The following is a 25,625-nucleotide window of genomic DNA, read 5'->3' on the forward strand; positions in this document are numbered from 1 at the left end:
CTTCAAATATCAATGTCCTCATTTTTTCCTTTACATGTCATAAGTAAAGCAAGTTTTGGAGAGAAGTGAATATTGACTTTAAAAAGGTAAAGGTAAAGGACCCCTGACAGTTAAGCACAGTCGCAAACGACTCTGGGGTTGCGGAGCTCATCTCACTTTACTGGCTGAGGGAGCTGCCGTTTGTCTGCAGAGAGCTTCCGGGTCATGTGGCCAGCATGAGTAAGCCGCTTCTGGCGAACCAGAGCAGCGCATGGAAACACTGTTTACCTTCCTTCCCGACGGAGCGGTACCTATTTATCTACTTGCACTTTGACGTGCTTTCGAACTGCTAGGTTGGCAGGAGCTACGGTTTAAAAAATTTCTGCAGATATCTGAAACCATTTTTGTTGAACTTTTGGACATCCTCACCACATATGAAAATAGAAAGGTGTTATTTGTGTAGATTTAGCTGTGTTTGCTTTAATTTTCTTGAATTCTTTATCCAGAACTGTCCACCTAGCCTTATCTCCTCTCTGCTTCTAATTCTTTATTAACACCACTTGTTATGGCCAGACACTCTGTGTTTCCAGATACTTTGCCTTAAAGTAACTTTAAATACAGAAAGCTTCAGAAACATGTCAGCCCTTGTTTTCATACCATCACTTTACAGACAGGCTTTCTTCATATTATTCTACTATTATCTATAAAATAAGTTAATTTCAGTTGGTTGCATAGATGTGTCCCCCTCCCCCCCCCCCCAAAAAAAAGGTTGTGCACAAAAATTAGGGAAATCATGACTAGCCTTGGTGGCTATATTGCCTTCACTGTCAGAGCAATCCTAGCCGCTGGGGAACAACAGTGGGAGAGAGCTATTGTTCTCATATCCTGCCCATGGACTTCCCATAGACGGCCACACCTGGATGGCCATTGTGACAACAGGATGCTGGACCTGACAGCAATAGGGCTTTTTAGTGTTCTCATTTGGGTACGCACGCACACACACACACATTCCCCTCCACTATGATGGTTTTAAAAAGGCATCTTACATAAACATGTTTATCACTGCTGTGTAATAGATTTCAAAACAATGGACTGACAATAATCATTGTAGAAAGTAATTTCTGCAAGTTAACTTAACCTCTACTTAACCACAATTACTGAATTCGTCACAGATTTGTGCAGAGATCAAATGAAAGAAAGTACAATTTCCTATGGGGAATTAACAGATTATCCTAAAATCATATTGTGGGCCAGGTGCTAACCACAGGAAACCGTTTGATCATCTCTGTTGGAAAATCTGAGTAGCTAAACAGATTTCGTTAAGTGACTAAAATAGTTTCTCTGAAAAAAAAAGAAATCTGCAAGTGCTGATTATTTTGATTCAAAGCAACTTTGGAACAAACAGTTCCTTCATTGCCTCCTTCAGAGACACAAAATTGCTTATCAATAGCAGGAGACAAAACTATAATTGTTTCAGAGAGGTGAAATAATTTTGAAAGTGTATCACGGCTTGTGGTGTCCACACTCTTCTCACTTTTCTCTCTGGCAAAGTTTGTGCAATTTAATTTTAAAAAGAAATCCCTAAGAATTGTTAGATTAGAGACAACCAGGGAGAGAGAAATATATATTGTTGCACACAACCCCAATCTCTGAGCAGTGCAAGATCCCAAGGGTTTCAGACATGCTTTTCCCCAGGGTTTGTGTTTCCTTTTGGGACTGTGGCACAGCGGAGACTATGACATATGTTTTATTTACACATATATACAAACTGAGCCTACAATGGAGGGGTTCACAACATTAACACTCCAAGAAGGTCTTGCTGGATCGAAATAGCCATCAGCCATTGTGCTCTGCCTGCTGCTTTGTGTCTCTGTCTCATAACTCCTAACTCTAGTTCCCATCACAGCAACCCTAACTGTAATCTCTCTAAATGCTGGCTTCTATCTGTTGAAGGAGGGAGAGGCCCCATCCACTTGCCATCTCAGACAGAGTCTCATGATCCTTTGTTCTTCTTAATGGCCATCCCCAAGCTATCACCTCATGAGGATGTTAGCCTGGCTTAATTACCTTTTAGCACTTGGCTTAATTAAAGGATTAGCAATGTCTAGTACACAGCTTCATACACTTGGGTGTGGTTTGATACAAACGGGTCTGGCATCTAGTCTTAACACCTGGCCTTAATTAAACGCTATCTCCTATTAGTCTTGAGAATTTAGGTGTTTTGAGCACCCACAAACTCATAACAATATTTACACCACAAATTAAAAAACCCCTCATGCATACACACCAAGAATAGGGGAGTTTTGGTCCTCCAGATGTCGCTGAACTACAACTCCCATCATTCTCAGCAATCATGGCAACTGGCCTGGAAATACACAATGGGAAGCAATGACTCTCTCAACCCAGTTTAAATCTGTCCAGACCAATTGCTGGCCTCCAGACAGTGGCATTGGGATGCAGACCAGCCCATCCCTCAACTGTCTCCTAGTGACAGCCATTCCAACAACCCTGATCTTTTTCCATCCCAGCTGATCATTACAAAAACTAACTTTGAGAACTGATGCCTGAGGTTGCTTCTCCCCCCCCCATCTCTTTTCCGTTTATGTCTTTTTGATTGTAAACCTGATGGCAACCTTACTACCTCATTTTTGATCATTTGTAAGCTTCCCTGGGAGCCTTCTTGACTGAATAACAGGGCAATGATGCTAATAAAAAGTATATTCCTAAGAGAAACAACATGGGAAAGGAAGAGCCATTTCCCTGAACATTCAACTAAATCTCAGCATCAGTTTCCCAATGAAAATCCTGGGATGGGTAGTCTCTGTCCTTTTCCTGGCAGAAAAAGAGGCTCCACAAGGTTGGAAGGGTGCTCCACTCCCACTGATTTCCCTGGTCCTGCTCCAGTGTAAGTGACTGAACCTTAGGAGAGAGGCAAGGAAGAGCAGGTAGGCAACAATTTAGTCTACTTGAAAAGAAATGAATGTGACTGTAGGAAAGGCAGTAAGTTCAAAGACCTGGAAAGGACTGACAATCAGCTGGGCAAGCATGGGAGGGGACCTAGGAGACCATGCAGACTAGGACTGTGCTCAAAAGGCACCTCAAATTTATCTACCCTAAGTGGACAGATAAAATGGTGGGAGGGAAAGGGAGATCATTTCAGCAAGTATCTCTGGAGGACAAAAATACTTTCTTTTTTCTCCAAATGATTTGTTTTTCTGCTGTTTTTCTGGCACCAGCAGCAATTCTGTTGGTAGCCTTGCTTTCTCCACAATGCTTTGACCCCCCCCCCCTCTGAAAAGAGGTATTGTAAATTTTGTCAGAAAGATGTCTTCTGAGAAATTTCAGTTCAATTCTAAGACATTAGTTTAGCTCACTGGAATTCTTACCCTAGAAATCTCATCTGCCTCCCTGAGCTACAATTCCCAGCAATCCCTTGGAAGAAAAGACTATTCAATTGTTAAATTGTTAACTATGTAGTGTATATTAATCCTCAGTGTTTACACTAGGGTAGGGAACTGTTTGGGGTCACTTTACCCTGGAGGAAGCTTGGGGGGGCATACACCTTTCATAGATAGGCCAGACCCCCAATGTGAGCAAGCCTGGAAAGGACGTAATCACAGATCCTTTCTATGCATTCACACACACATGAGTCCTGTCTGGGTGTTCAGTGATGCCATTAAAAGAATTACACGAGGGAGAATATGAAGGCACACTGCCAAGTCCTGCTCTCTCCAAGGCATCATCATTTTCCTATTTTCAGATCTCCATGAGTTTAAGGGCAAAGATCTGAAGTGAGAAGCCTCCTGGATTCTGCCTGTGCTATTCAGAACCTTGAAAGTGTAGGGTTCATGACATTTTTATTCTATGTACTGAGAAAGGGGAGCCCTTCCATGCAGGAAATCTTCTCTCTCGGCACACACAGAGAAAAACATGTCACCCAGCCAGACACTTCCCTTCTGGTGGAGGAGGTGTGTGCCACTCAGTGGAGTGCGCCATAAATTGTAGCCTCATATATAGCTAAATTATGCGGATAAAGGACAAATGATAACGTACTGTTAAAACAAACAAACTCCATCAACCTAGCAAAACAAGAAGAAGTTATTTTCTTAACAGGAACTTGAGAAAAAACTTCACAACTATATATTGCAAACCTAAAGTTCATTTCAAAAATTCAGTTCTGTGCCAACATTTTAGTGCCAAGAACTCTATGAAGTTGTCTTTAACAAAATATTACAGATTGGTCCCACTGTGCTAATCAGAATGTTCTGGTTAAGTTATTGCTGTTTCTGGCACCAGTTAATGAACTGATAGCTTTATTCCCTTCTCTCTCTCTCTCTGTTTCTCTCTCACACAGTTTTCACTTTAGGCCAAGACATGTCAAACTGATGATTAAGTCTCCCCACCGACAGGTCCGTAATAAAATAATTAACGCCACCATCTTTACAGAACTAGTCTCCAAATGGAGAATGTGCATAACTGATGGGATAATAAGTTTGATTTCCTGAAGGGTACATTTTTATGTCTGACAAGCTGCCAGATTTTTTCCTTTAAATTTGTAATTTTCTGTTATTTCAATCTACTCCAGTGGTACAAAGATTAATTATCAGTTGTATTTCATCTTTGGTGGATGGGGACAAGGGGCATTTTTATGTACATTCTTCACAGAGTAATCTTAACATCATCATTATATTTAACATAATGTTTTCAAATGTCACATGCAGCATGTAGTCAATTTTGAGGATTTCAACTTGAACCTCTCTATAAAAGCAGGTCAGTATTATTATTATTATTACCACCACCACCACCCAATATTGCAGGTGAGGAGCCTGAGCTTGGGAGAGACTGGCTTGCTCAAGGTCACCTGGGGAGAGGCAAAATTTGAATCCCTAAAAATTATTTGGGATGAGGAAATGTTTTTTTGGCATTTGTGACTGTTAGCCATGGGCACAGCCCTTCTCTTCCCTGGCATAAAATTGAGCATTCCTCATGACTGTGTCAACTCACAGCCAACACTCCTAGGTATTAACTCTTCTTTCTTGTATTTTGGTTAACACAGTCCACTTGTGATCCAGTTCATGATGACTTCTGTACTTCTTACTAGTTAAAATAAGGCAGCTCTTTTTCTAACAACTGTAACACACTGTTCTCTGAGGGCAGACAACACACACTCTCTCTCTCTCTATACACACACACACACACACAAACACACATATACATACACACAGTGTTGTTTTTTTTTAAAATAGGGGTACTCTCATTTTGACTCAAGAAAATCACCATTTTATACTTCAAATCAGGGAAAATAAATACAGCAAATGTACAAAAGTACAAAGATTTGAAAAATGTTTAGGGGTATGCATATACCTGTGTACCCCCAGAAAAAAGCTCTCTCCCTCTCCCTCTATTTTCTGGGGGGACACAGAGGTCTACTTTCATGCTTGTGCTTACCTCATTTGGGGAATTAGCACGAGTTGCTCCTTCATGCCAGGAGAGCAGCTCTCTGATTCCTTCTCCAGTCTCTTTACAGACAGCTCCCCAGTCAGAGCATCTGTTAGGTGGGGCAGGTGGTCACATGCCTCTCCATGTTGACTACCAGTCACAGAAGCTCCTCCTGGGAGTTTTCTCTGTGCTTGGGTTAACGGCAACTCCGGCTAGCCCTTGTGTTGTCAGTCTCCCTCCTTCCAGCAGTGTTTCTTTTACAGAAAGATCTGAGGGCATGTGAAGGTCAACAGCTATGTCTGGCCCCAGCTGTTTTCTATCTGACCAGTCATGCCACTTAACAGGAAGGGGAAACTGCAAGTCTTCTATGCTTACAAACTCTCCTCCTAGCCATTCCTTACCACAGATATGTGGAACCTTTGGCCCTCCAGATGCTGCTGAAGTAAAACTCTGATCAACCTTGCTGGCTTTGGCTCCCCACACTGGCCCTGTTGGCAAACCTCATTGACCGAGGCCCTGATCCTGCCTCTAAGAGGGTAGGAAACAGAGGATACAGCAGAGCAGTCCCTAGAAGTCCACCACAGTGACATTTGTTGTGTGTGGTGCTTTGAATTTTTCAACACCATTAACTAATTGTAAGTCTTTAATGGAAGCTGTAAATGAGGCAGGATAAAATTGCCAGTAGTGCCATGTGCTAAAATAGTGCAAGTTACACATTCATACCCTATGTTGTCCTAGTCAAATATTCCTCTTTGGGCACTAAACTTTCATGGCAATGCTTAGGGGGAAATAGAAAATCAAAGAAGATGTATATAAAATGACAACAGCTGCAGAAAGAGTGAAATGAGCTCTCAGTTGCAGCAACTATCCACATGAGAATAGCTGCTAAAGTGGGCAAAATAAATAATGTGGAAAGCAATTGCTTTTCCTCCTGATAAAGCTGTCTACATTGGGTAATGTGTGTTACCAAACTTGTGGCAAGAATGATTAATGTATTAATTATTATATGGCACAGATTTGTGTTACTACTATTTGTCTTGCTAAATGCTTTAACATTTTGGTTCTTTCGTTTGAGAGGATGGTGCTGCATCCAGTATGAAGTAACGGCCCTCTGATCCATTAGTTTGACTGAAAGCACAATGATCCGCCAGTTGAAAAAAATGCAAGTTACTATACTTTCCAATTAGAAGTGCCCCCCTGAGAATCAGTCTCTAGGTTACACTGCCTATAGCAGGGGCAGCCAATGTGGTGCCCTCCAGATGCTGTGGACTACAACTCCCATCATTCCCAACCATTAACCATGCTGGCTGGGACTGTTGGGATTTGTAGTCCAAAAGATATGCAGGGAACCATATTGGCTGGCTCTAGCTCAGCCTTTCTCAACCTGGGGTCCCCAGATGTTGTTGGACTACAACTCCCATCATCCCTAGCTAGCAGGACCAGTGGCCAGCGATGATGGGAGCTGTAGTCCAAGAACATATGGGGACCCCAGGTAAGAAAGGCTGCTCTAGCCTATAGGAACAGCACCCTCATGGTTTTCTCCAGGTTGGTTCCATAGTTTTGTGCACATTCCCATGAAGGGTCTGACCATCACACTGGAGAATAGGCAGAAAATTCACAGTCAGTGACATTCACTGGTGAGGAAAGGAAAAATTCACAATACAATGGTCCCAACACATGCAGCACTAAACAATATGCCCAAGGCACAGGAAATGTCCTTCTCCAAGGCAAGTAAAATACGGGTCAGTTCTGCAAGGGGAAATGAATGAACCCTGTGAAACGTCTGTCAAATTGTATCATTTCAGAGTGCATGTGAGAGAATGCAACACAACATCCTCTTTCCCCAGGCATTCTAAGTTTTGCATATTAGGGCTGCAATCCTACATCCAGGTTCCTGGAAATAAGCCCCATGGTATTCAATGGGACTTATTTTCGAATGGGCATATATAGGAAATATTGTATGTGGGAGAAACATTCACACATTTCATCACTTACTGGCCATTCTTCATCTCTGCATTGCCACAAGAAGTCACTATAGTTGGACAGAGTGACCCAAAAGGCAGCTGGTACCAAGTGTCAACAGGTGCTGCTTGCGAAAGATTCATTGTAATTACTATGATTGCAATCAAATAAACTTAAATGCAACTTGTGTAACAGTTAATTGACCAGTTCAATGCACATTTCTCCCAATAATTTGTGTGCAAGTGTACAATGGATATTGTTGCGTACCAGCCCAATCTCTCAGTGGTGTGAGATTTCAGGGGTTCCAGGTGCTAGGAACTCCTTGGATACAAACAGGTGTCAAACATTGTGCTCTGTGTGCTGCTTTGCATCTTGGTCACCTAACTCCTAACTCTACCCTAAGCTCTGGCTTTATCTGTTGAGGGAAAGGGGACCCAACCATTTGCCATCTGACACCCAATTCCTCTGATCCATCACCTCACATTGGAAGCTTAGTCTGACTTAATTCCAGGGGATTAGAAGTGTCTAGTGCACAACTTAATATACATGGGTCTGGCCCCAGTTTTAGCACTCTGAGCCTTGATTAAATTCTAACACTTACTGTTCCAGGAATTTAGAAGTGTCTAGCACCCACAGAGGGACCCAGGTGGCACTGTGGGTTAAACCACAGAGTCTAGGGATTGCTGATCAGAAGGTCGGAGGTTCAAATCCCTGCCATGGGGTGAGCTCCCGTTGCTTGGTCCCAGCTCCTGCCCACCTAGCAGTTCGAAAGCATGTCAAAGTGCAAGTAGATAAATAGGGACCGCTCCAGCTCTGGTTTGCCAGAAGTGGCTTTGTCATGCTGGCCACATAACCCGGAAGCTGTCTGAGGACAAACGCTGGCTCCCTCGGCCTATAGAGCGAGATGAGCACTGCAACCCCAGAGTCGGACACGACTGGACCTGATGATCAGGGGTTCCTTTACCTTTACCTTTTAGCACCCACAGAGTCGTGATAATTTCATTGCCATTTGATGTGGAAAAGAATCTGGAGTTCCTATATAATCTATAGATTATATAGCACAAGTTTTAAAGTGGCAATTTCAGCAGATGCTATGACCCTTTTGGTAAATGAATAATCATTGGTTCCAGAGGGTTGAGGTCTCTTTGGGACTAGATGGGAAGTTCCACAGAGGACTAGAAGAAAGAGAAAATTCTTGCAAAAACCATCTCTTCTCCTTAAATGCTTATGGAAGCTTCTGCTGGATCAAGACTCCCATTAGTGGAGGGACTCAGAGGGACAAAACCCTATAAATATTTGTTTTACTGAAGCTGAAATAACATTGAAGCAAATAAATAAAGAATATGCAAATTTCTTATTCATTCTGATTAAAAAGAATACAGCCTTGCTACCGCTTATCTGCGGTACTAGATGAAATGTACATTATTTAAATGTTTAAACTGAAGTAAGTTAAATCACGGCATTGTAAAACAAATGCATACTTGCACCTGAGCATTTCTGGATTTAATGCATTTTTTTAAAAGGGGTTTTTAAAGCTATCTACTACAACAACCTGCAGCACTGTTCTGTCTTATTCATCTGCTGATAACCCTCAAGATACATGTCATTTGTTAAAGTTAGACAGATGAGTGGAGAGGGAAAAATTGGTTCGATCATTTCTTGGCTGGCTGACTTAAAAAAAACCCATCATTTGACACCAATTTCTTGAATGGATGGCTGCAAGCAAAATATAAACAAATGAATAATTATGGCTGGAGTCTCCAAGCCAGATTGAATAGCTTCATCAACAAACATGGGATAGGAGGGAGAAAGCTATTGCAATTTGCCCTGGCCGAGAATCCAGGTCTCTTAAGCTTAGTACAATTACTCACTCAGGCATGTGCATGGTTCTTTAAAAAAATATTATTAAGAAGAGACTCATCCTTCATGGATATCAGAAGCAAAGAAGGGCAATTCGGGCCCTTCTGCAGATTTCCTAGAACCTTGCAAGAATGGGCCTTAACAGTGTGGAACAAGTCATTAATGGTATAATAATCAATTAACTGGTTGAATGGCACACGACAGGACAAAGTTGCCTGAGTTTCATATGTGAATTGTGCCTTAAGAATCAGCTCTAAACCATATGCTTTATGTAGCACTATGTACAGGAAAACTGAAACATTCGCATTTAGTGGGAGTCATAGAGGCGTTTAGCTCTCCTAAAACACCCTTCAACAGTTCCCAAAGGAAAACAGAAACACTTGTGCGTGAAAAGGTGGGGCTGCAGCAGAGCTGTGGGGGAGTCCTCAGGCCTGGGGGACTCTCCTTCCTTAAAGGTTTTTAAGCAGAGGTTGGATGGCCTTCTGTCATGGCTGCTTTAGTTGGATTCCTGCATTGCAGGGGATTGAGTTAGATGACCTCAGGGTCTCTTCCAGTTCAACAATTCTATGATTCTACAGATGGAGACGGGTGGGTGTAGAAGAAGAAGAAGAAGAAGAAGAAGAAGAAGAAGAAGAAGAGTTTGGATTTGATATCCCGCTTTTCACTACCCGAAGGAGTCTCAAAGCGGCTAACATTCTCCTTTCCCTTCCTCCCCCACAACAAACACTCTGTGAGGTGAGTGGGGCTGAGAGACTTCAGAGAAGTGTGACTAGCCCAAGGTCACCCAGCAGCTGCATGTGGAGGAGTGGAGACGCGAACCCGGTTCCCCAGATAACGAGTCTGCCACTCTTAACCACTACACCACACTGGCTAGAATCCTTTCACTTTTGTGTAGCTGCAGTGCAGCCTACTGTGCAAAGTTAAGGGTCACATCCACAGCATTGTCCATGTCTGCTTCTGGCCATCCCAGCATTTGCCTCTAGCCCAATCTATGACCCTTGGAAGGTGAAGTAATGCAGCCCTAGAGATGAAATACTATGGAGTCGGGGAACCCAGCAGCATATGCTGGTGGAACAAACCCAGTCTCAGATACAGATGTTCTCACAGAAAGTGAGAATTAGAAGCAAGCGCAAGCAGCTGCCTCACTGCTTTTGTTATCTGGGGACAAGTCAAACACTACATAAGCACGCACACTATATTGTGTGTAGATGACCCTTGGGGTCCCTTCCAACTTTACAATTGTATGATTTCACAAATATTTCATGTAGAACATATTAATCCACTTTTGCAGACCTGGAACAGGAATAAGCTACTAGCACAAGATTCATTTTTCTTTTTAAGATAGCAACATAGAGCTTTTTTCTATATAGAAATTAGGATAAAATGATAGGAAGTTAGGAATTGAAGCCTCCTCCCCCAAAGGAGCAGAAACTTACAGTAATGAGCATCTTAAGCAGGCTTTTCATATGGCAATTAATAGAATACATATTCATCAGTAATCTTTGTGCTGTGTGTGAACAGGAAGAAATAAAGGGCAGGAATTCTGTAAAGCAAACCTTGGAAGAATTAAAAAAAACATTTTATTGATTTTGTTAAGAAGTGCAAATATAGCAAAAAGTAAGAAAATTAAGACTCAAAGATGTAAACCGTAAAACATCACAGCCTAGAAGGACAAAACTACAAAGATACAGTAGAATAATGAGGCACACAAAGTTTCCCTTTACAAATAATAAAGATATATGGAAATAAAAGTATTCTTTCCTATGAGTTCCATTATTATTTAGAACAAAGGTTCTATGAAATTTCTTAGATGAGCCAGATGAGCATAAACTGTTGACACTGAGCAATTGTGTGCCTTAATAATACACAATAAAATCATGCCATATAGCAAAAAAGCAAAAACAAAGAAAACAATCATTCAAGTTCTGCCCTTCAGTTAGTATTAGTTTATGTGATATCTTTCAAGGAGGGAAGATAGAAGGAATATTTGAAGAATGAAACTCACTTTTCAGTAAACATTATGGGGGTAGAATCCAATCGATACTTATGCACTTGCTCCAGCCAGACATCCGCCAATGGAAGAGATGGTGTCTCCCTTCCCAATTTCCTTTCCCTGCCTTCTGAAAATCTGTTCTGGAAGGTGGGGAGGCACACTTCTGAAGAGACTTTTCGGGAACACTAGGAGCTGCAGCAGGAATTGGCGGGGGGAATACCCTCCTCTCCTCCTTAATGGGCATCTTTCACTACACCAATAGCCTTTGTTCTTTGGTACAAAGGGGCACCCATTTTGTACAACTGTAGAGAAGAATGTTGACCATGGGGAAGAGCATTGCTGAATGATAGCAGTGCACCATGTGATGTGCTTTGTGGAAATATAGCTTTAATTCAGCTTCCAGCTTATTGTGGAGGGGCACTGCTTCCAGAAGCTCTGTGTTGAAGTAACCATTGTGAATTGAGGATCAATGAATGGGGCATTGCCCCTCCTAGTTCAGGCTGTCCTCAGCTAGCCACCACCTACCTGCTTTCTTACTTACAACCAACCCAGGGGGTGGTGCTGCCTATCTGCTTCCTGTTCCTTAGCCTTAGGGTTGCCCTTGTAGAACACAGCAGGGAGGAGGAGAACAGGGATAACAATAGATTTAGTTGGCTCGACTTGTCATTGGCTCTGGTTCCACTTATCCCTTGGCTCCTTGCCTTCCTCCCTACTAGTCCTAATGGACGCCATCTGCCACTGCTGAGGGCCACTTCTTTGCCTCTTACAACAACTTTGAGCCGCAAGTCCAGAGTTTCAATCAAAACTTTGCTACGTGGATTAGACATATCCAGATGAACACACTCTGTTCCAAAAGATCACCAACCTGGCTATCCTGTTTTCTTATGCATTTTGTCATCTTGCTGTTACACAACATTTAAGAACCACTTGATTTAACTATGTATCTTATTTCTAAGTGCAGTGCATTATATTTAGGACTTTTTTGTTATGGGAGAAGATCAGGCCAGACGGGCAAGTGCTTCAGTATCAGCTGATATGAAGAGAAGAATAAAAATCCCACACCAGTTTAGCTAATCCCCTCAGATATTTTCTGTGACCAGCCATATATTTATCAGGCTGAGTAACATTCTGCTGTTGACTTCCTTGCCACTGCTTGTAAATCTCCAAACACACTTTGATTACAGATAGGCAGAGTTCAGGCTGGCACTGAAGAATCTCTTCACATCTGACTGTTTGTGCTGCTGTCTACAATTCAAGGGAGCTTGCTTTGACAGATGGTATTGGAAAAAGTGTTTGATGAAAGCAAACACAATGTCACAAAATATGACTACAACTGCAAAGGCTAAGGTGGGGAGGGAGAGAAGGAGCAATCCTTCCCTGTTCCTTCCACAGCTATTTATACCATTCAAATTCAATGTAAAAACGACAGTATTATAACCTGTCACACAAACCCCACTATCCCTTCAACTCTCTGGAAGGTATAGATAACTAGAAAAAAACCAAAACAATTAGCATAGGAGCATAGGAAACTGCCTTATTCCGAGTCAGACAATTGGTTCATCTAGCTCAGGAGATGCTGAGGATTGAACCTGAAGACTGAACCTCCTTCTGCATGCAAATGAGATGATCTACCACTGAGCTACAGCCCTTCCCAAAATATGTTTGGAGGGAGGAGTTAGAACAAAAAAACAACAACTCAATAGTTAGCACCTTGAGCATCCTATGTATCCAGTTCCCTAAGAGCCACAGTTCTTGTTTATTCAAAAATGTATATATACCACCTTTGCCAAAAGGTCTCAGGGCAGTTTATAGCAATGAATAAGAGAAGAGATGCAGGGCCACTCAATCTATACAGCTGACAAGCAACTGTTGGTGCCTCCTGTTCTTGTATTCTTCCATCCTAGTTGAACAACTTAAACCAGAGTTTGCCTATTTCCTCTTCTCTCCCAGTCCATTCCCCCTTTGTGTCTTGTCTTTGTAGATTGTAAACCTAGGTTCAGGGACTGCCTTTTCTTTGATTTGAAAGCCACTCTGCGGACCTTTTGTGGCACAAAGATCCAAAAGGGAGATTGAGGCAAGTAATGCCAACAGCCTGTTTGATAGCTTGCTTATTCATGCCATCTTAGTGAGGATACAGATCTCAATAAATCAGTTTGGGACTACTGGTTTATTCAGAATTGCCCATACACTGGTATGCAGTCAATGATAGTGGCCAATAGCAGCAAGAGATAGCATTACACCAAAGAGCTGCAAGATGGCAGACATTAACACATGCCACATATTAGCTGAGGGATTGCCTTCTAAAGGGGGAAAGGGGGGAAGTAAGGCTGACCCTTAGACTCAGACTTGCTGGCATCTCACAATATTGCCATGCCCCAGTCACAGCTTCAGAGTGGCTATACTTCCAAATTTATGGCCTGCGATACTCATTCAAGTCCTGCATTGCCTGTCGAGGAGATTCAAAATGAAAGCAAGATGCAGGAAAAAGTGGGTGTCATTTCAGTCTTTCAAGGAAAGACATCTCATAGTTCTTAGGTGCCCATTTATTGGATCATTTGTAGCAAAGTATCATAAGACTCAGAGTTCTTGGAGTTCAATAAAGGCCTATTCAATTATAGTCACAGCTGCTTGCCTCCTCCCCCCTTGTTTGTTTGAAACACTTGTAAGTATGGACAAGAGCAGATGCCCATGTGGTACCCTTCAGTTACAAGAAAATTTGTAAGCTGATGTTTTACAGCCTGATCTAAAACACAGTGCAGACAAAACAGGGAATTATAGTCATCTATTTATTGGAGAACTGTTTCCCACTTCACATTTCTACAGAGATATATTAGGCATTCCAGAAACATCTGTTAAACAAAACTGAGAAGTTAACAGTAAATAGAGTGGAGCTCTTTGATAGCCATTTTTCAGCCAGCTGTCCATTGTCTGTGTTAATAAAGAACAGCTTGAGACAGCTTCCAATTAATAAGAAAACATGGAAATCTGAAGGTATTTGTTCACCCCTTATACATTGCTGTCCCAGTTTTGCACATTATGTTATCTGTGCCAACTAGGGAAAGGTGGGGATTCATTTCAGATTGCATTGTAATGTGAAGCCACCTGATTCACACTTCCCAAAGCATGATGTGAACTGAAACACATCTATCATTTGGAATTTGAGTATCTGCAAATTTTGTAACACAGTTCACTACCTCACTTCTCCAAAACACATATATTAGGGGAACGTGCGCATGGAAATCTGTATATCAGTCAAAGCGGTGTGCAAAAATGCACTGTATTGAAATAAATGGCTTACAAAAATGTGTAAATTAGGGAAAATATGTACAAAAATGTGTATTTGGGGAGAGGTGTGCACAAAAGTTCATACTGATTTTTATTTTAAATGCAAACTAATGCAGTAATAGGCAAACTGAATTTAAGATTTGAAAAATGAAAAAAAATGAGAAAAACCAATAATTGAGCAATTCATCCACTCCTAATGTCAATGCACCCTGGAATCAGTTATTGTTTCCAGTTTCCCCTCTCTCAACATTTCCCCCCTCTCATGACCACAGAATCTCAGCCCTCTGGTTGCAACCTTGTGCTCGCAGGGCAGGAATGCATTTACGAAAAAAGTTGGCTGCTGCTGCTATAAGTCAGCGCTTCATGACTCTTTCCATGTCCTTAGACAGCCATCAATCACAATGCAATCACACTGTCTGAGACGTTTTGCCGATAACCTTTTGGTTTTAACTTGAGAGGCAGTTGACAAGAGCTGAATTAAAACAGCTGCTTACTACACTTGTTGTGCTTGCTCCCCCTCTCTCCACTGAAAGGTGAAGCGAAGCGAAGTGAATGGTTGTTCAAGGCAACTGGGTACAGAGGGACACGGGCGATGATTAGAACACACAGCGGACTCAAACGTTTTAGCCTCTGCATTTTATCAAGTTATATGCACTGACCAAAGATGGATTGCTATAGAGCATCAATGAAGGCCATCAATCCATACAACTGCAACACACTTTGCTTCCAGTACTAATCCATCTAGGAAACTAGCATCATCTATAACCAAGTAACCTCCAAATAAACGTTTACAAACAGCCCTTCCTGAACATAAAGCAAACAGTTCTTCCGCAACACCAGCCTAGTGGAATTCTGTGAATTAAAACTATGAAACCATGGGGCAGTTTGGTGTTTCCCTGTACTTTGATTCCTTTGTACATAACCACATTGTACAACAAGCATATTACCACAATTTTTCAAGTTAAAACAGAGTAGCATTCTTTCTTAGCTGTTTGTGCTCGTTGTTATTTGCCACACATGCTATAGTTTGATAAAGCGAACTAATATACCAGTGTATCAGAGCAGGATGCTATGTAGGAATATTCACCACATGGACACTATTTGTGTCTACAGGTTTTGAACTATCAATCTCCTTTATAGGCAGTTTCTTTTTGTTCCCTTTTGTGAAATGAATTTTCACAGAATATCAAACAGAGTTTATCATATAAGGTTCCAAGACATTTATGGCTGTGAAGTTGAATCTAAACAGTTGTTTGTTACAATTAAGAGACAGTGAAAAGTTTCACACACCAAAACCAGTTCTCAATATTGAGCATATTATATTGATAAGATTTTGCTCCAGAGCAACATTTGGGAATGATTTTTTTTTTAATGCTATGTAACCAGTAAGCATTTAAAATGTTAAAAAATATGCCTAGTTTAAATCTAAATGATTACACTTTCCAGAAAAAATATTAAAAATAAAAATCTAATTGCTTACCCTTTCTTCTTGTGCCTTCAAAGCTTCTGGATTCCTGCAAAGAAAAAAAATATTTATTTTTCACTCTGCTTACATTTATTTTTCAGACGATCACATTTACATTAAATCAGATGGTTAATACTAATTTAATGGTTCCATTAAAAATAAAAATGTTTTCATTCACAAAATTGGCATATAGAAAAGATACTGAGAGCCAGAGAAATTAACAGCCTGATTATAATCATGTTTATCTTAAGATATGCTCCATTAAAAAAAAAAGAACTTGCTTCCATTTAAACATTTTTCAGACAGTAGCCTACAGAGGAAAATATAGGCTCACCTCTTATGTCACAGAAAGCCACAGTGAATGGTTTGTGTCTGATCTGGGCTGCTTTGTTCCTCCCCCCTGTTCATGGTTTATTTTGCTCCAAACCACAATAGGTAGTCAAGAATTTTCATTGGTTTACAGACTGTGGTTTGTTTCAGTGAGTGAAACAAACTACCAAGCCTGGTTTGAGACACAATGCTAAGCAAGGGATTATGTTATGTTTCTTCTCTATGCTAGTGGGGAAGAGCAACGTAGACCACATCAGCCTGGGACAGCTCAGTTGGTAGCATAGGTGCCAACTCCCTGGGGCCCTGGGTGCCTGAGCACCCACAAAATTCTCCATGAAGGGGCTGGGCACCCACATATTTCAATACCAGGGCCATGTGTACTGCATGGTACCCATGGCCCCAGGCACCCACGGTTGGTGGAGCATAAGACTCTTAATCTCAGAGTTGTGGGTTTGAGTCCCACATTGAGCAAAGAATCCTCCACTGCAGTGGGTTAGACTAGATGACCCATGTGGTCCCTTCCAATTCTATGATTCTATGTTCACATTAAACCATAAACTATTATTTACCATGACATGCAAACAAGATCATAAAGATATGCAGGTGGAAATAAAATTCTACTGAAATCAGTGGGTCTCATTTCTGGTAAACATGATTATATCATAGTACAGTAGTGCAGTAAAGCTAAGGAAACACCACCAAGAGGTGACAGTGCTTGGCCATATTCCTGCAGTTAATTCTTCTCAATGTCCTTGTATATGCTGAAGTAGATACTTAAGTATCAGGTTACAGTGGATGTTACAATAGCATCACAGACCTCATCTCCCATTCTGTTTTCGTTTCAATTGTAGAAGAAATTGAAAATGGGAATGAGCACAATGATCATATACTTACATACTTACACACTAATTCAAGTTGTCTTATTATTGACACCAACACTGACAAATTTTGTGTACATGTACAGGCAGGAAGATGCTCTCAAAGAGGAATTTACAGTCAATAGAGACATTTCTAGATAGGAACACCAACACTTTATTACCAAGATCAGTGTCAAGCTTCGAAGTGATTTATGAACCCTTAGCGAAATGTGAAGTCCTACATTTGAAAGGCAGTTGTTGAACCACTTCAAAATATATATTTACCAACCCAACAGAACTCATTTGAATATATTTCAAACTATAAATTATTGCTATACGTCTAACTTCTACAATATTTGTAGAAGTTGTATTTACTATTAATCCAACATATAGCTTTATCCAACACAGAGCTGCTGTAACAGGAAGGCACACCTGTTGAATTTCTGCCCATCACATAGCTGTTCAAAGAACAAAGTCTTTGTCAAGAAAAACAGTGGATAGCAGGAGAGGCCACAATCTCGATGTGGGTCTGTGTAAGATCACTGTAGCCATTGATTCTGAACCAAGATCCTAGATTTTTGCCCGACACAAGAAGCTTACTTTTGGTAAAGGTAAAGGGACCCCTGACCATTAGGTCCAGTTGCAGACCATTCTGGGGTTGTGGCGCTCATCTCACTTTACTGGCCGAGGGAGCCGGTGTACAGCTTCTGGGTCATGACTAAGCCACTTCTGGTGAACCAGAGCAGCGCACCGAAATGCTGTTTACCTTCCCGCTGGAGTGGTACCTATTTATCTACTTGCATATTGACGTGCTTTCGAACTGCTTGGTGGGCAGGAGCTGGGACCAAGCTTACTTTACTTTCCGAATATAGTCACCATGTATTGCACAGAATGGCACAGGCTAAGGGGGAATTAAACATAAAGTACATAAAATTTATGTCAAACGTCAAGTGGATAGAACAACATATGCAAAATTTATGTTTGTAAAGTAGGCTACTTTTTACACAAATAAGCACATACCCCTCTAAATTCTCCATCAACAAGCAAGGGGCATTATCCAAGCTTGAAGACACATTCTAGCCAAGCAAAAACACTTGTGGTGCAAAGCAATGAGGGGTGTGGCCTAGGAAGAGTTCTAAGGACCAGATATATTTTTAGTAAACATCAATTAAGCCATAATAGAGAGAGAGAGAGAATTAGAGGACCCAGTTTGGTCCCCAGGTCTGAGATTTTCTACCACAATTCTAAGAGCTGTAGTGTCTGCACTCTGTGTTCCTCACAATCATTTCAAGACGTACACAGATATAACAATAAGGCAGTGCTTTTTTTCTATGTTTCCGAGCACAATTCAAAGTGTTGGTGCAGACCTTTAAAGCCCTAAATAGCCTCAGTCCAGTATACCTGAAGGAGCGTCTCCACCCCCATCGTTCTGCTCGGACACTGAGGTCCAGCACCGAGGGCCTTTTGGCAGTTCCCTCACTACAAGAAGCCAAGTTACAGGGAACCGGGCAGAGGGCCTTCTCGGTAGTGGCACCCGCCCTCCCACCAGATGTCATAGAGAAAAGCAACTACAGTGGTACCTCGGGTTACAGAAGCTTCAGGTTACAGACTCCGCTAACCCAGAAATAGTATCTCGGGTTAAGAACTTTGCTTCAGGATGACAACAGAAATTGTGCCGCCGTGGCGCAGTACCAATGGGAAGCCCCATTAGATAAAGTGGTACCTCACATTAAGAACAGTTTCAGGTTAAGAGCGGACCTCCAGAACAAATTAAGTTCTTAACCCAAGGTACCACTGTACCAGACTTTTAGAAGACATCTGAAGGCAGCCCTGTTTAGGGAAGCTTTTAATGTTTGACACACTATTGTATTTTAATATTTTGTTGGAAGCCGCCCAGAGTAGCTGGGGAAACCCAACCAAATGGGCGGGGTATAAATAAATTATTATTATTATTGTTATTGTTATTGTTATTGTTATTGTTATTGTTATTGTTATTGTTATTGTTATTGTTATTATTTAGGGTACACTCATTTTGACTCAAGAAAATCACCATTTTATAGTCCAAATTGGGAAAAATAAATACAGTAAATGGACAAAAGTACAAAGATTCACAATATTTAGGGGTATGCATACCTCTGTGTACTCCCAGAAAAAAGCACTCCAAAAAGGTAATTTAATATTCAAGTATCTCTTAATGGGGGGGGGGAGTGTTCCCACTTGTCTGAAATCCTTCACATTTCTCCTAAAGATAATTGATTACATACAAATTCAGGGCCAAATGGTTTTGACAGAAATGATAGTGAAATATCTTGCAGTTCAGGAAGAGTAATATCGTACCAAAGTTTTGAAATGAAGGCTTATGAATGGGGTTTATTTCCTAGGCATCATTTTAAGACAACACACAATGAGAGCTAAAAATCTAATTTTGAAATGGCACAGGTCATATGTTTTGATGTGTCGACTTGGTTTCAGGACATTAATTCACTTTGCCAAACCGTTTCATGAAAAAGATTCTGCAAATCCTTTTGGATGCTGTTTAGCTAATAGCACGCGCCACATTTTCTCTTCAGACCTCACTTTCGGAATCTATTATTCCCCACGCCCATGAATGCAATATAAATGAATTTAAAATGCATAATTATTGTTTATGCCAAAGTCACTGTCACCTGCTCTTTTGAGGAGCATTGTTTGCAAGATATTCACTGCTGTGCAAACTGCACTTCCAAAAGGAGGTTGCGGTAGCATTATCAGGTATGAATTGCCATCATTTTAAAAATGCTTTTCTATATGACAATGCTATCTTATAAAGTTAGTGCATAGCTTTATTGCACCTGAACTGAAGCACTTCAAGACACCTGGGTGAACCTTGATAGAATTTGACAACATCTCTGCACAAATAGCTTTTCTACTGTTATGAAAGACTGCCTCCAGCTGTCAAGCTGAAAAAAACAATGACCACTTTGTGTTACCAGCTCTTGATTAATGCTGAAGTATGGCTCCTGCTGATAAGGAAAGTATTATTAGAATGTAGTGTCAGATTTCGGGGGAGGGGGGAGGGAGAGAGAAGAGGGTCCCCACCCATCCACCACCCCCTTTTGACAGTATGGATTACTATACTGTCACATATTATTTAGCAGGAATATTTATAACACAAACATTGGTTCACCTAATGGATTAAAACAACAAAAACACTCCCACCATGTTTCAAAGCATTTCCTGAATATTTTTTCTGGAATCCTTACAACAACTCTGTAAAGTAGGCCAGGACTAAGAGAAGGGTATAAGTAAGAGAACATAAGAATGTAATTTATGGAACAGGTGATCCTTTTGCACATAGCTCACAGTCGCAGAACACAATCCTCTGAATGATTCTTCAGAAGGAAGTCCCATTTAATGACCCCAATGGGATTATCCCTGCAGCATTAGTGGCTACACTATACCAAATAAAGTGAGAGGGACAGAGCTGAAAGCAGCATGACAGATGTACAGTATTTAAAAATAATGCTTTCATACTACTGTCTTAATATTCTGTTGGGAGCCGCCGAGAGTGGCTGGGGAAATCCAGTCAGGTGGGTGGGGTATTATTATTATTATTGTTATTGTTATTGTTATTGTTAATTACTACTGTTCTTAAAGAGCTGGTACAGATTGTTCTGTCTCTGGATAGAAAGCCTGAAACTTAATTATACAAATCCAAGGGGTAGAACAGCTCTCCAATGGCTGTCAGGCTAAAGACTAAACATCTGGAAGTAGGGCCATTTCAGCAATGTTTACTCAGAAGTCAGTTGTACAGTGGTACCTCTGGTAACAAACTTAATTCATTCCAGAGGTCTGTTCTTAACCTGAAACTGTTCTTAGCCTGAGGTACCACTTTAGCTAATGGGGCCTCCCGCTGCCACCATGCTGCCGGCGTGCAATTTCTGTTCTCATCCTGAGGTAAAGTTCTTAACCTGAGGTACTATTTCCAGGTACTGCCGGCGTGCAATTTCTGTTCTCATCCTGAGGTAAAGTTCTTAACCTGAGGTACTATTTCCAGGTTAGCGGCATCTGTAACCTGAAGTGTTTGTAACCTGAGGTGTTTGTAACCTGAGGTACCACTGTATCGAATTCAATGAGGCATGCATGCAGGTAATTGGGCTTAGGGTTGAAGCCTTTGATGCAAAGGTTTCAATAATGCAGCTACAATAAGTTTTCACTTCTGGATCAACTAACCATGGTTTGTTGTTATGTCTGAACCCAGAACTGTGGTTAAACTGAACTGTGCTTTAGGGAAACAAGATGGGATTAAAGCCCTGTTTAAAGTTATGACTGCTTTAAATGTGTAGTGAAGATGTGGCCTAAACAGAAAGCTAAGAAATATACTGGACTCTAATGTGTTTTGTGTGGTGTTATGTATGGGTGCTTTTTTCAGCTCTTCCTACCAGCACTATCTCCTAATATCCCCTCCATAAAGTCAGAGGGCATGGGGTTTTTGTCAGATAAAAAAAAAAGAAGCCTACCAGGCAGGGGCATAGTGAAGGAGGTGTGGTAGGTGCAGCTCACCCCAGGTGCCCCCACTGAGGAGGGTGACAAAATAGCGGGCGGTGGCACTCACTGCTGGGCCTGCAGCGCGCCTGAGCCACACATCTCAGGCACCCACAGGTTCCACTCTGTCTGCCCAATTGCCCCCCCAGCTGTAGGGTGGCTGAGGCCCCGCAGCACGCCCTGTCCCTATGAGTGCCACACACCCCACCCTGCCCTGTCCCTCCCTAAGGGCACCAAGCACCCCGTCCCATCCCTATGGGTGCCACACACCCCATCCCTATGGGTGCTGTGTGCCCTGCCCCTATGGGCAGTTTGCTCTGTTCACCCCACCTCATCTCTGTTGGGAAGTGTTTTGAACTAGAAAAGTGTTGTATGTGGTTAAACCGTCACAGCTTCCATTCTGCCAGAACTCTCCAAAGTGCACAAAAGGACAATTCTGACAAGTATTTGAACAAAAGTGAATTGGTTGCTAAGGAAATAAGTCTTGCTCCACAGGTAGGCCCTGATTGTATTTCTGTGACTGAAAGGTATTCATTTGAAAAGCAGCAATGTTGAATGTAACTTCGTAGTTCAGGAGAACACTCGTCAGACTATAGGCAATGTTGAAGTACTAATATTTTTGGCAGACTGTTGTCCTCATTGACCTTGCATGTTAAATCTTAAAATTATGCTCTTCTAACTACCTTTTTGTTTCCCTAGGTTTTTAAACCTCCAGCCATATGCTGCAATTTTATCTGTTGTTCTTACTCTTGTGTATGCCATGTGGTGTTTCATGTGGTATCTATACATTTCTATGCTTTAAATATTGTTAAGCCACCTTGGATATACTTTGAATTGAAGGGCAGTATTCAAATGTTCAAAGGAAATAAAACAACAAACTGTTGTTTGTTTTTCCTTTCTGGAGCTAATGTTGCAGTTCTATATATACATTGTTTGGGTTTAAGGGCCACTGAAATTAGGGGTGTACACTAAACATGAGATTTAGTTTGCATCCCTATTCACTGCTTTGGAGAACAGCCTGCTTCAGTTCAGAGTGATTTGGAGACTACCTCGATACAATATTCAAAAACGACTATTTGAATATTATTCCATGTGGCTAGAAAGTTCCAATCAGAGTATACCCATAGAAGCTAATGGACCTAAATTAGTATTGCCATTAATTTACAACCCAAAGAGATGAGCAGATAGCTTTTAACTTCCTTGTCACTATATAGAAGGGAAGAAATGTAAGCTAATTTAAATATTGTGGTGTTTATGAACATGAGGACCAGAATATTTGTGCAACCTTGATTTGTAAATTTTGCATAAACAGAGAGGACTTATGTTGTTTGTATTTAGGAACATATTGCATTTTATAAAAGGTGTTAATGAATCAAAATATTATTCAAAGCAAAGAACAGAACTATTACTATTGGGTAGGAAGCTCTGTTTCATCATCTGATGTTGGCAGTTTAAATTTGTCCTGTTATAAAACAATGTGATACACAAATGAGATGCACTGGTAGCCCAACTCAGACTATCATCTGCTCATCCATACGGTAGCTAATTGAGATAATTGCTGTGCCTGTCATTTTTCTCACTTCTATTTCAAGCCCAGGTAAAGCTCACTTGATGCTGCCATTCTCATGCCAGAGCTCATGAGAAAACTATTTTTTAGATCAGTGAAAAGCAGCAGCATATTGTTGGGTGGGGTGGATCTTAGGGTTGCCATATGTCCAGGCTTTCCTGGACTCTTGAACAACAGCAGAGAACAGCTGAACCAGAACAAATGGGGGCATTCCATGAAAAGTGGTCCTGTGGTCTAAAATATTAAAATTAAAGATAAAATTCCCAAAAAAATATTTTATGTAGTTGAAAGTGTATATTTTGTTAAAATGACAATATAATTTGGTATAAAGAAAATTGGGGGAGTGAAAATTGGAAATAACAGTACAAGTTCAGAAAGTCACTTTTTAAAATGAAATCTTAATGATGGGTTCATGTTTTTTTAAAAATGCAATAAACATAATAAATAATAAAATATTAACATATATCATAACAAGTATATCTGTTCTGCCCAAAAATATTTGGCAGAAAAGTATTTTTGATTTTGATTAAATTTTGTCCATGTTAAAGTGACTGGTTCTGGCTTCCAGTGTCACACACGTCACAATAAGTTAATATTTTTTATCTAATAATGTAGCCATGAACTTCACCATGCTGAAATTTTTTTTTATAAGCTTATTAAACTTAAAAACACTAAAAAAAAGTTTGGAATTTTTTTTGAAAAAAATATAAAAAAAATATTGGGCTTTTTAAATTTAGTCACACACGTCACTATTTGTGACGTGTGTGACTGTGACGTGTGTGACAGGAGCATTTTTTAAAATTAAAAATGCAAATACATGTAAATAATAAAATATTAACATAGATCATAACAAGTACATCTGTTATGGCAAACAAATATTTGACAGAAAAAATTGTTAGATTATGATTAAGCTTTGAAGTATTTTGCTCCATAATTTGGCATCAAAGGGCTAAATGTGACTGTGCCATCTTCAAAACATCACAAAAAATTTATGCTTCATCAATATTCATTTGCTGACCAAATATTTTTTTCTATTGGGTAACAATTCACAAATTTGAAGTTGCACTTGCAAGTCAAGGTAAGAGTAGTATGCTTAAAAATAAATAAATAATGTTAAATGTGGAAGGCCTCCTTCCACCTGCCTTGCCCCACCCCCTGGCCCTGGGACTCTTCATAAGGGAGCTGTTCCTGAAAGAAGAACTGTGAGGGGAGATGTGGCTTGGATTTCAGATGAACAAAGAGCTAGAGAAAATTGTCCAAAATTAATTCACTTTGCCAGAGAACTGAATATATTTGAAAGTAAAGTGAATGTGTTCGAATGAACCAATGCAATGCTATTTTTGGTTCAGTAACTGTCAATAAAATAAGGCTGTTCTACAAGTTGTGCAGGGACCCAGGTGGTGCTGTGGGTTAAACCACAGAGTCTGGGGCTTGCTGATCAGAAGGTTGGCGGTTCGAATCCCTGCCACGGGGTGAGCTCCCGTTGCTCTGTCCCAGCTCCTGCCCACCTAGCAGTTCAAAAGCACGTCAAAGTGCAAGTAGATAAATAGGGACCACTCCAGCAGGAAGGTAAACAGCGTTTACATGCACTGCTCTGGTTCGCCAGAAGCGGCTTTGTCATACTGGCCACATGACCCGGAAGCTGTCTGCGGACAAACGCCAGCTCCCTCGGCCTATAGAGTGAGATGAGCGCCGCAACCCCAGAGTCAGACATGACTGGACCTGATGGTCAGGAGTACCTTTACCTTTACAAGTTGTGCAAACATTAAAGATGATTGCTTTGTGTCCAATTCCACTTTTATGTTAATGTTAATTTGTTAACCTCAATCTGTAAAAAGATAACAATTTTCCACACAAATGATATTTTTAAGGGTTTCATTAGAAAAAAAATTCATATGCGGTCACACACGTCACGTTAAATGTCACACACGTCACAGTACTATTCGTTGTTTTTTAGCCTAAGTATTGCTACTTCATATTCCTAAAACCCCTCTTTTGGATTTACACATATATGGCTTAATTCTAATAATTTTTATTTCCATGAATGTTACAAGAACTCACAGAAATATTCAAAGAACTTGAGAAGAGAGGGAAAAACATTTGCAAAATGGTCACACACGTCACGCAAAATTAAAAATTTGTATCTCTATTCAGGCAACATAAAAAATATTCCAAATCATATTAATTATATCTTAAGACATAAATGACAGGTGTCAATTAATTGCTTTTGAACCAGCAGTTGTTTTAGGGTCAAAATAATTACAAAAGTACTGAAAACGTTGTCTGAATGTCACACACGTCACGGTGGAATGCCCCAATGGCTATTTTGAGTTGTAGGGATCTTGACTCAAGTCCCCACTCAGT

At 40.7% G+C, this 25,625-nt stretch overlaps 1 protein-coding gene across 3 annotated transcripts in view; it reads right to left on the bottom strand.

The window, feature by feature from the left end:
- The window catches only part of FSTL4 (follistatin like 4), a 326,005-nt gene that overhangs the window by 299,895 nt on the left and 485 nt on the right, over window positions 1–25,625 (bottom strand). For all 3 annotated transcript variants that reach the window (XM_033140085.1, XM_033140084.1, XM_033140083.1), the window contains exon 2: window positions 15,999–16,032. In XM_033140085.1, coding sequence (XP_032995976.1) covers window positions 15,999–16,032 — 34 coding nt within the window. The remainder of the gene's footprint in view (window positions 1–15,998; window positions 16,033–25,625) is intronic.

The sequence above is a fragment of the Lacerta agilis genome, chromosome 2, assembly GCF_009819535.1.
Source record: "Lacerta agilis isolate rLacAgi1 chromosome 2, rLacAgi1.pri, whole genome shotgun sequence".
Lineage (NCBI taxonomy): Eukaryota > Metazoa > Chordata > Lepidosauria > Squamata > Lacertidae > Lacerta > Lacerta agilis.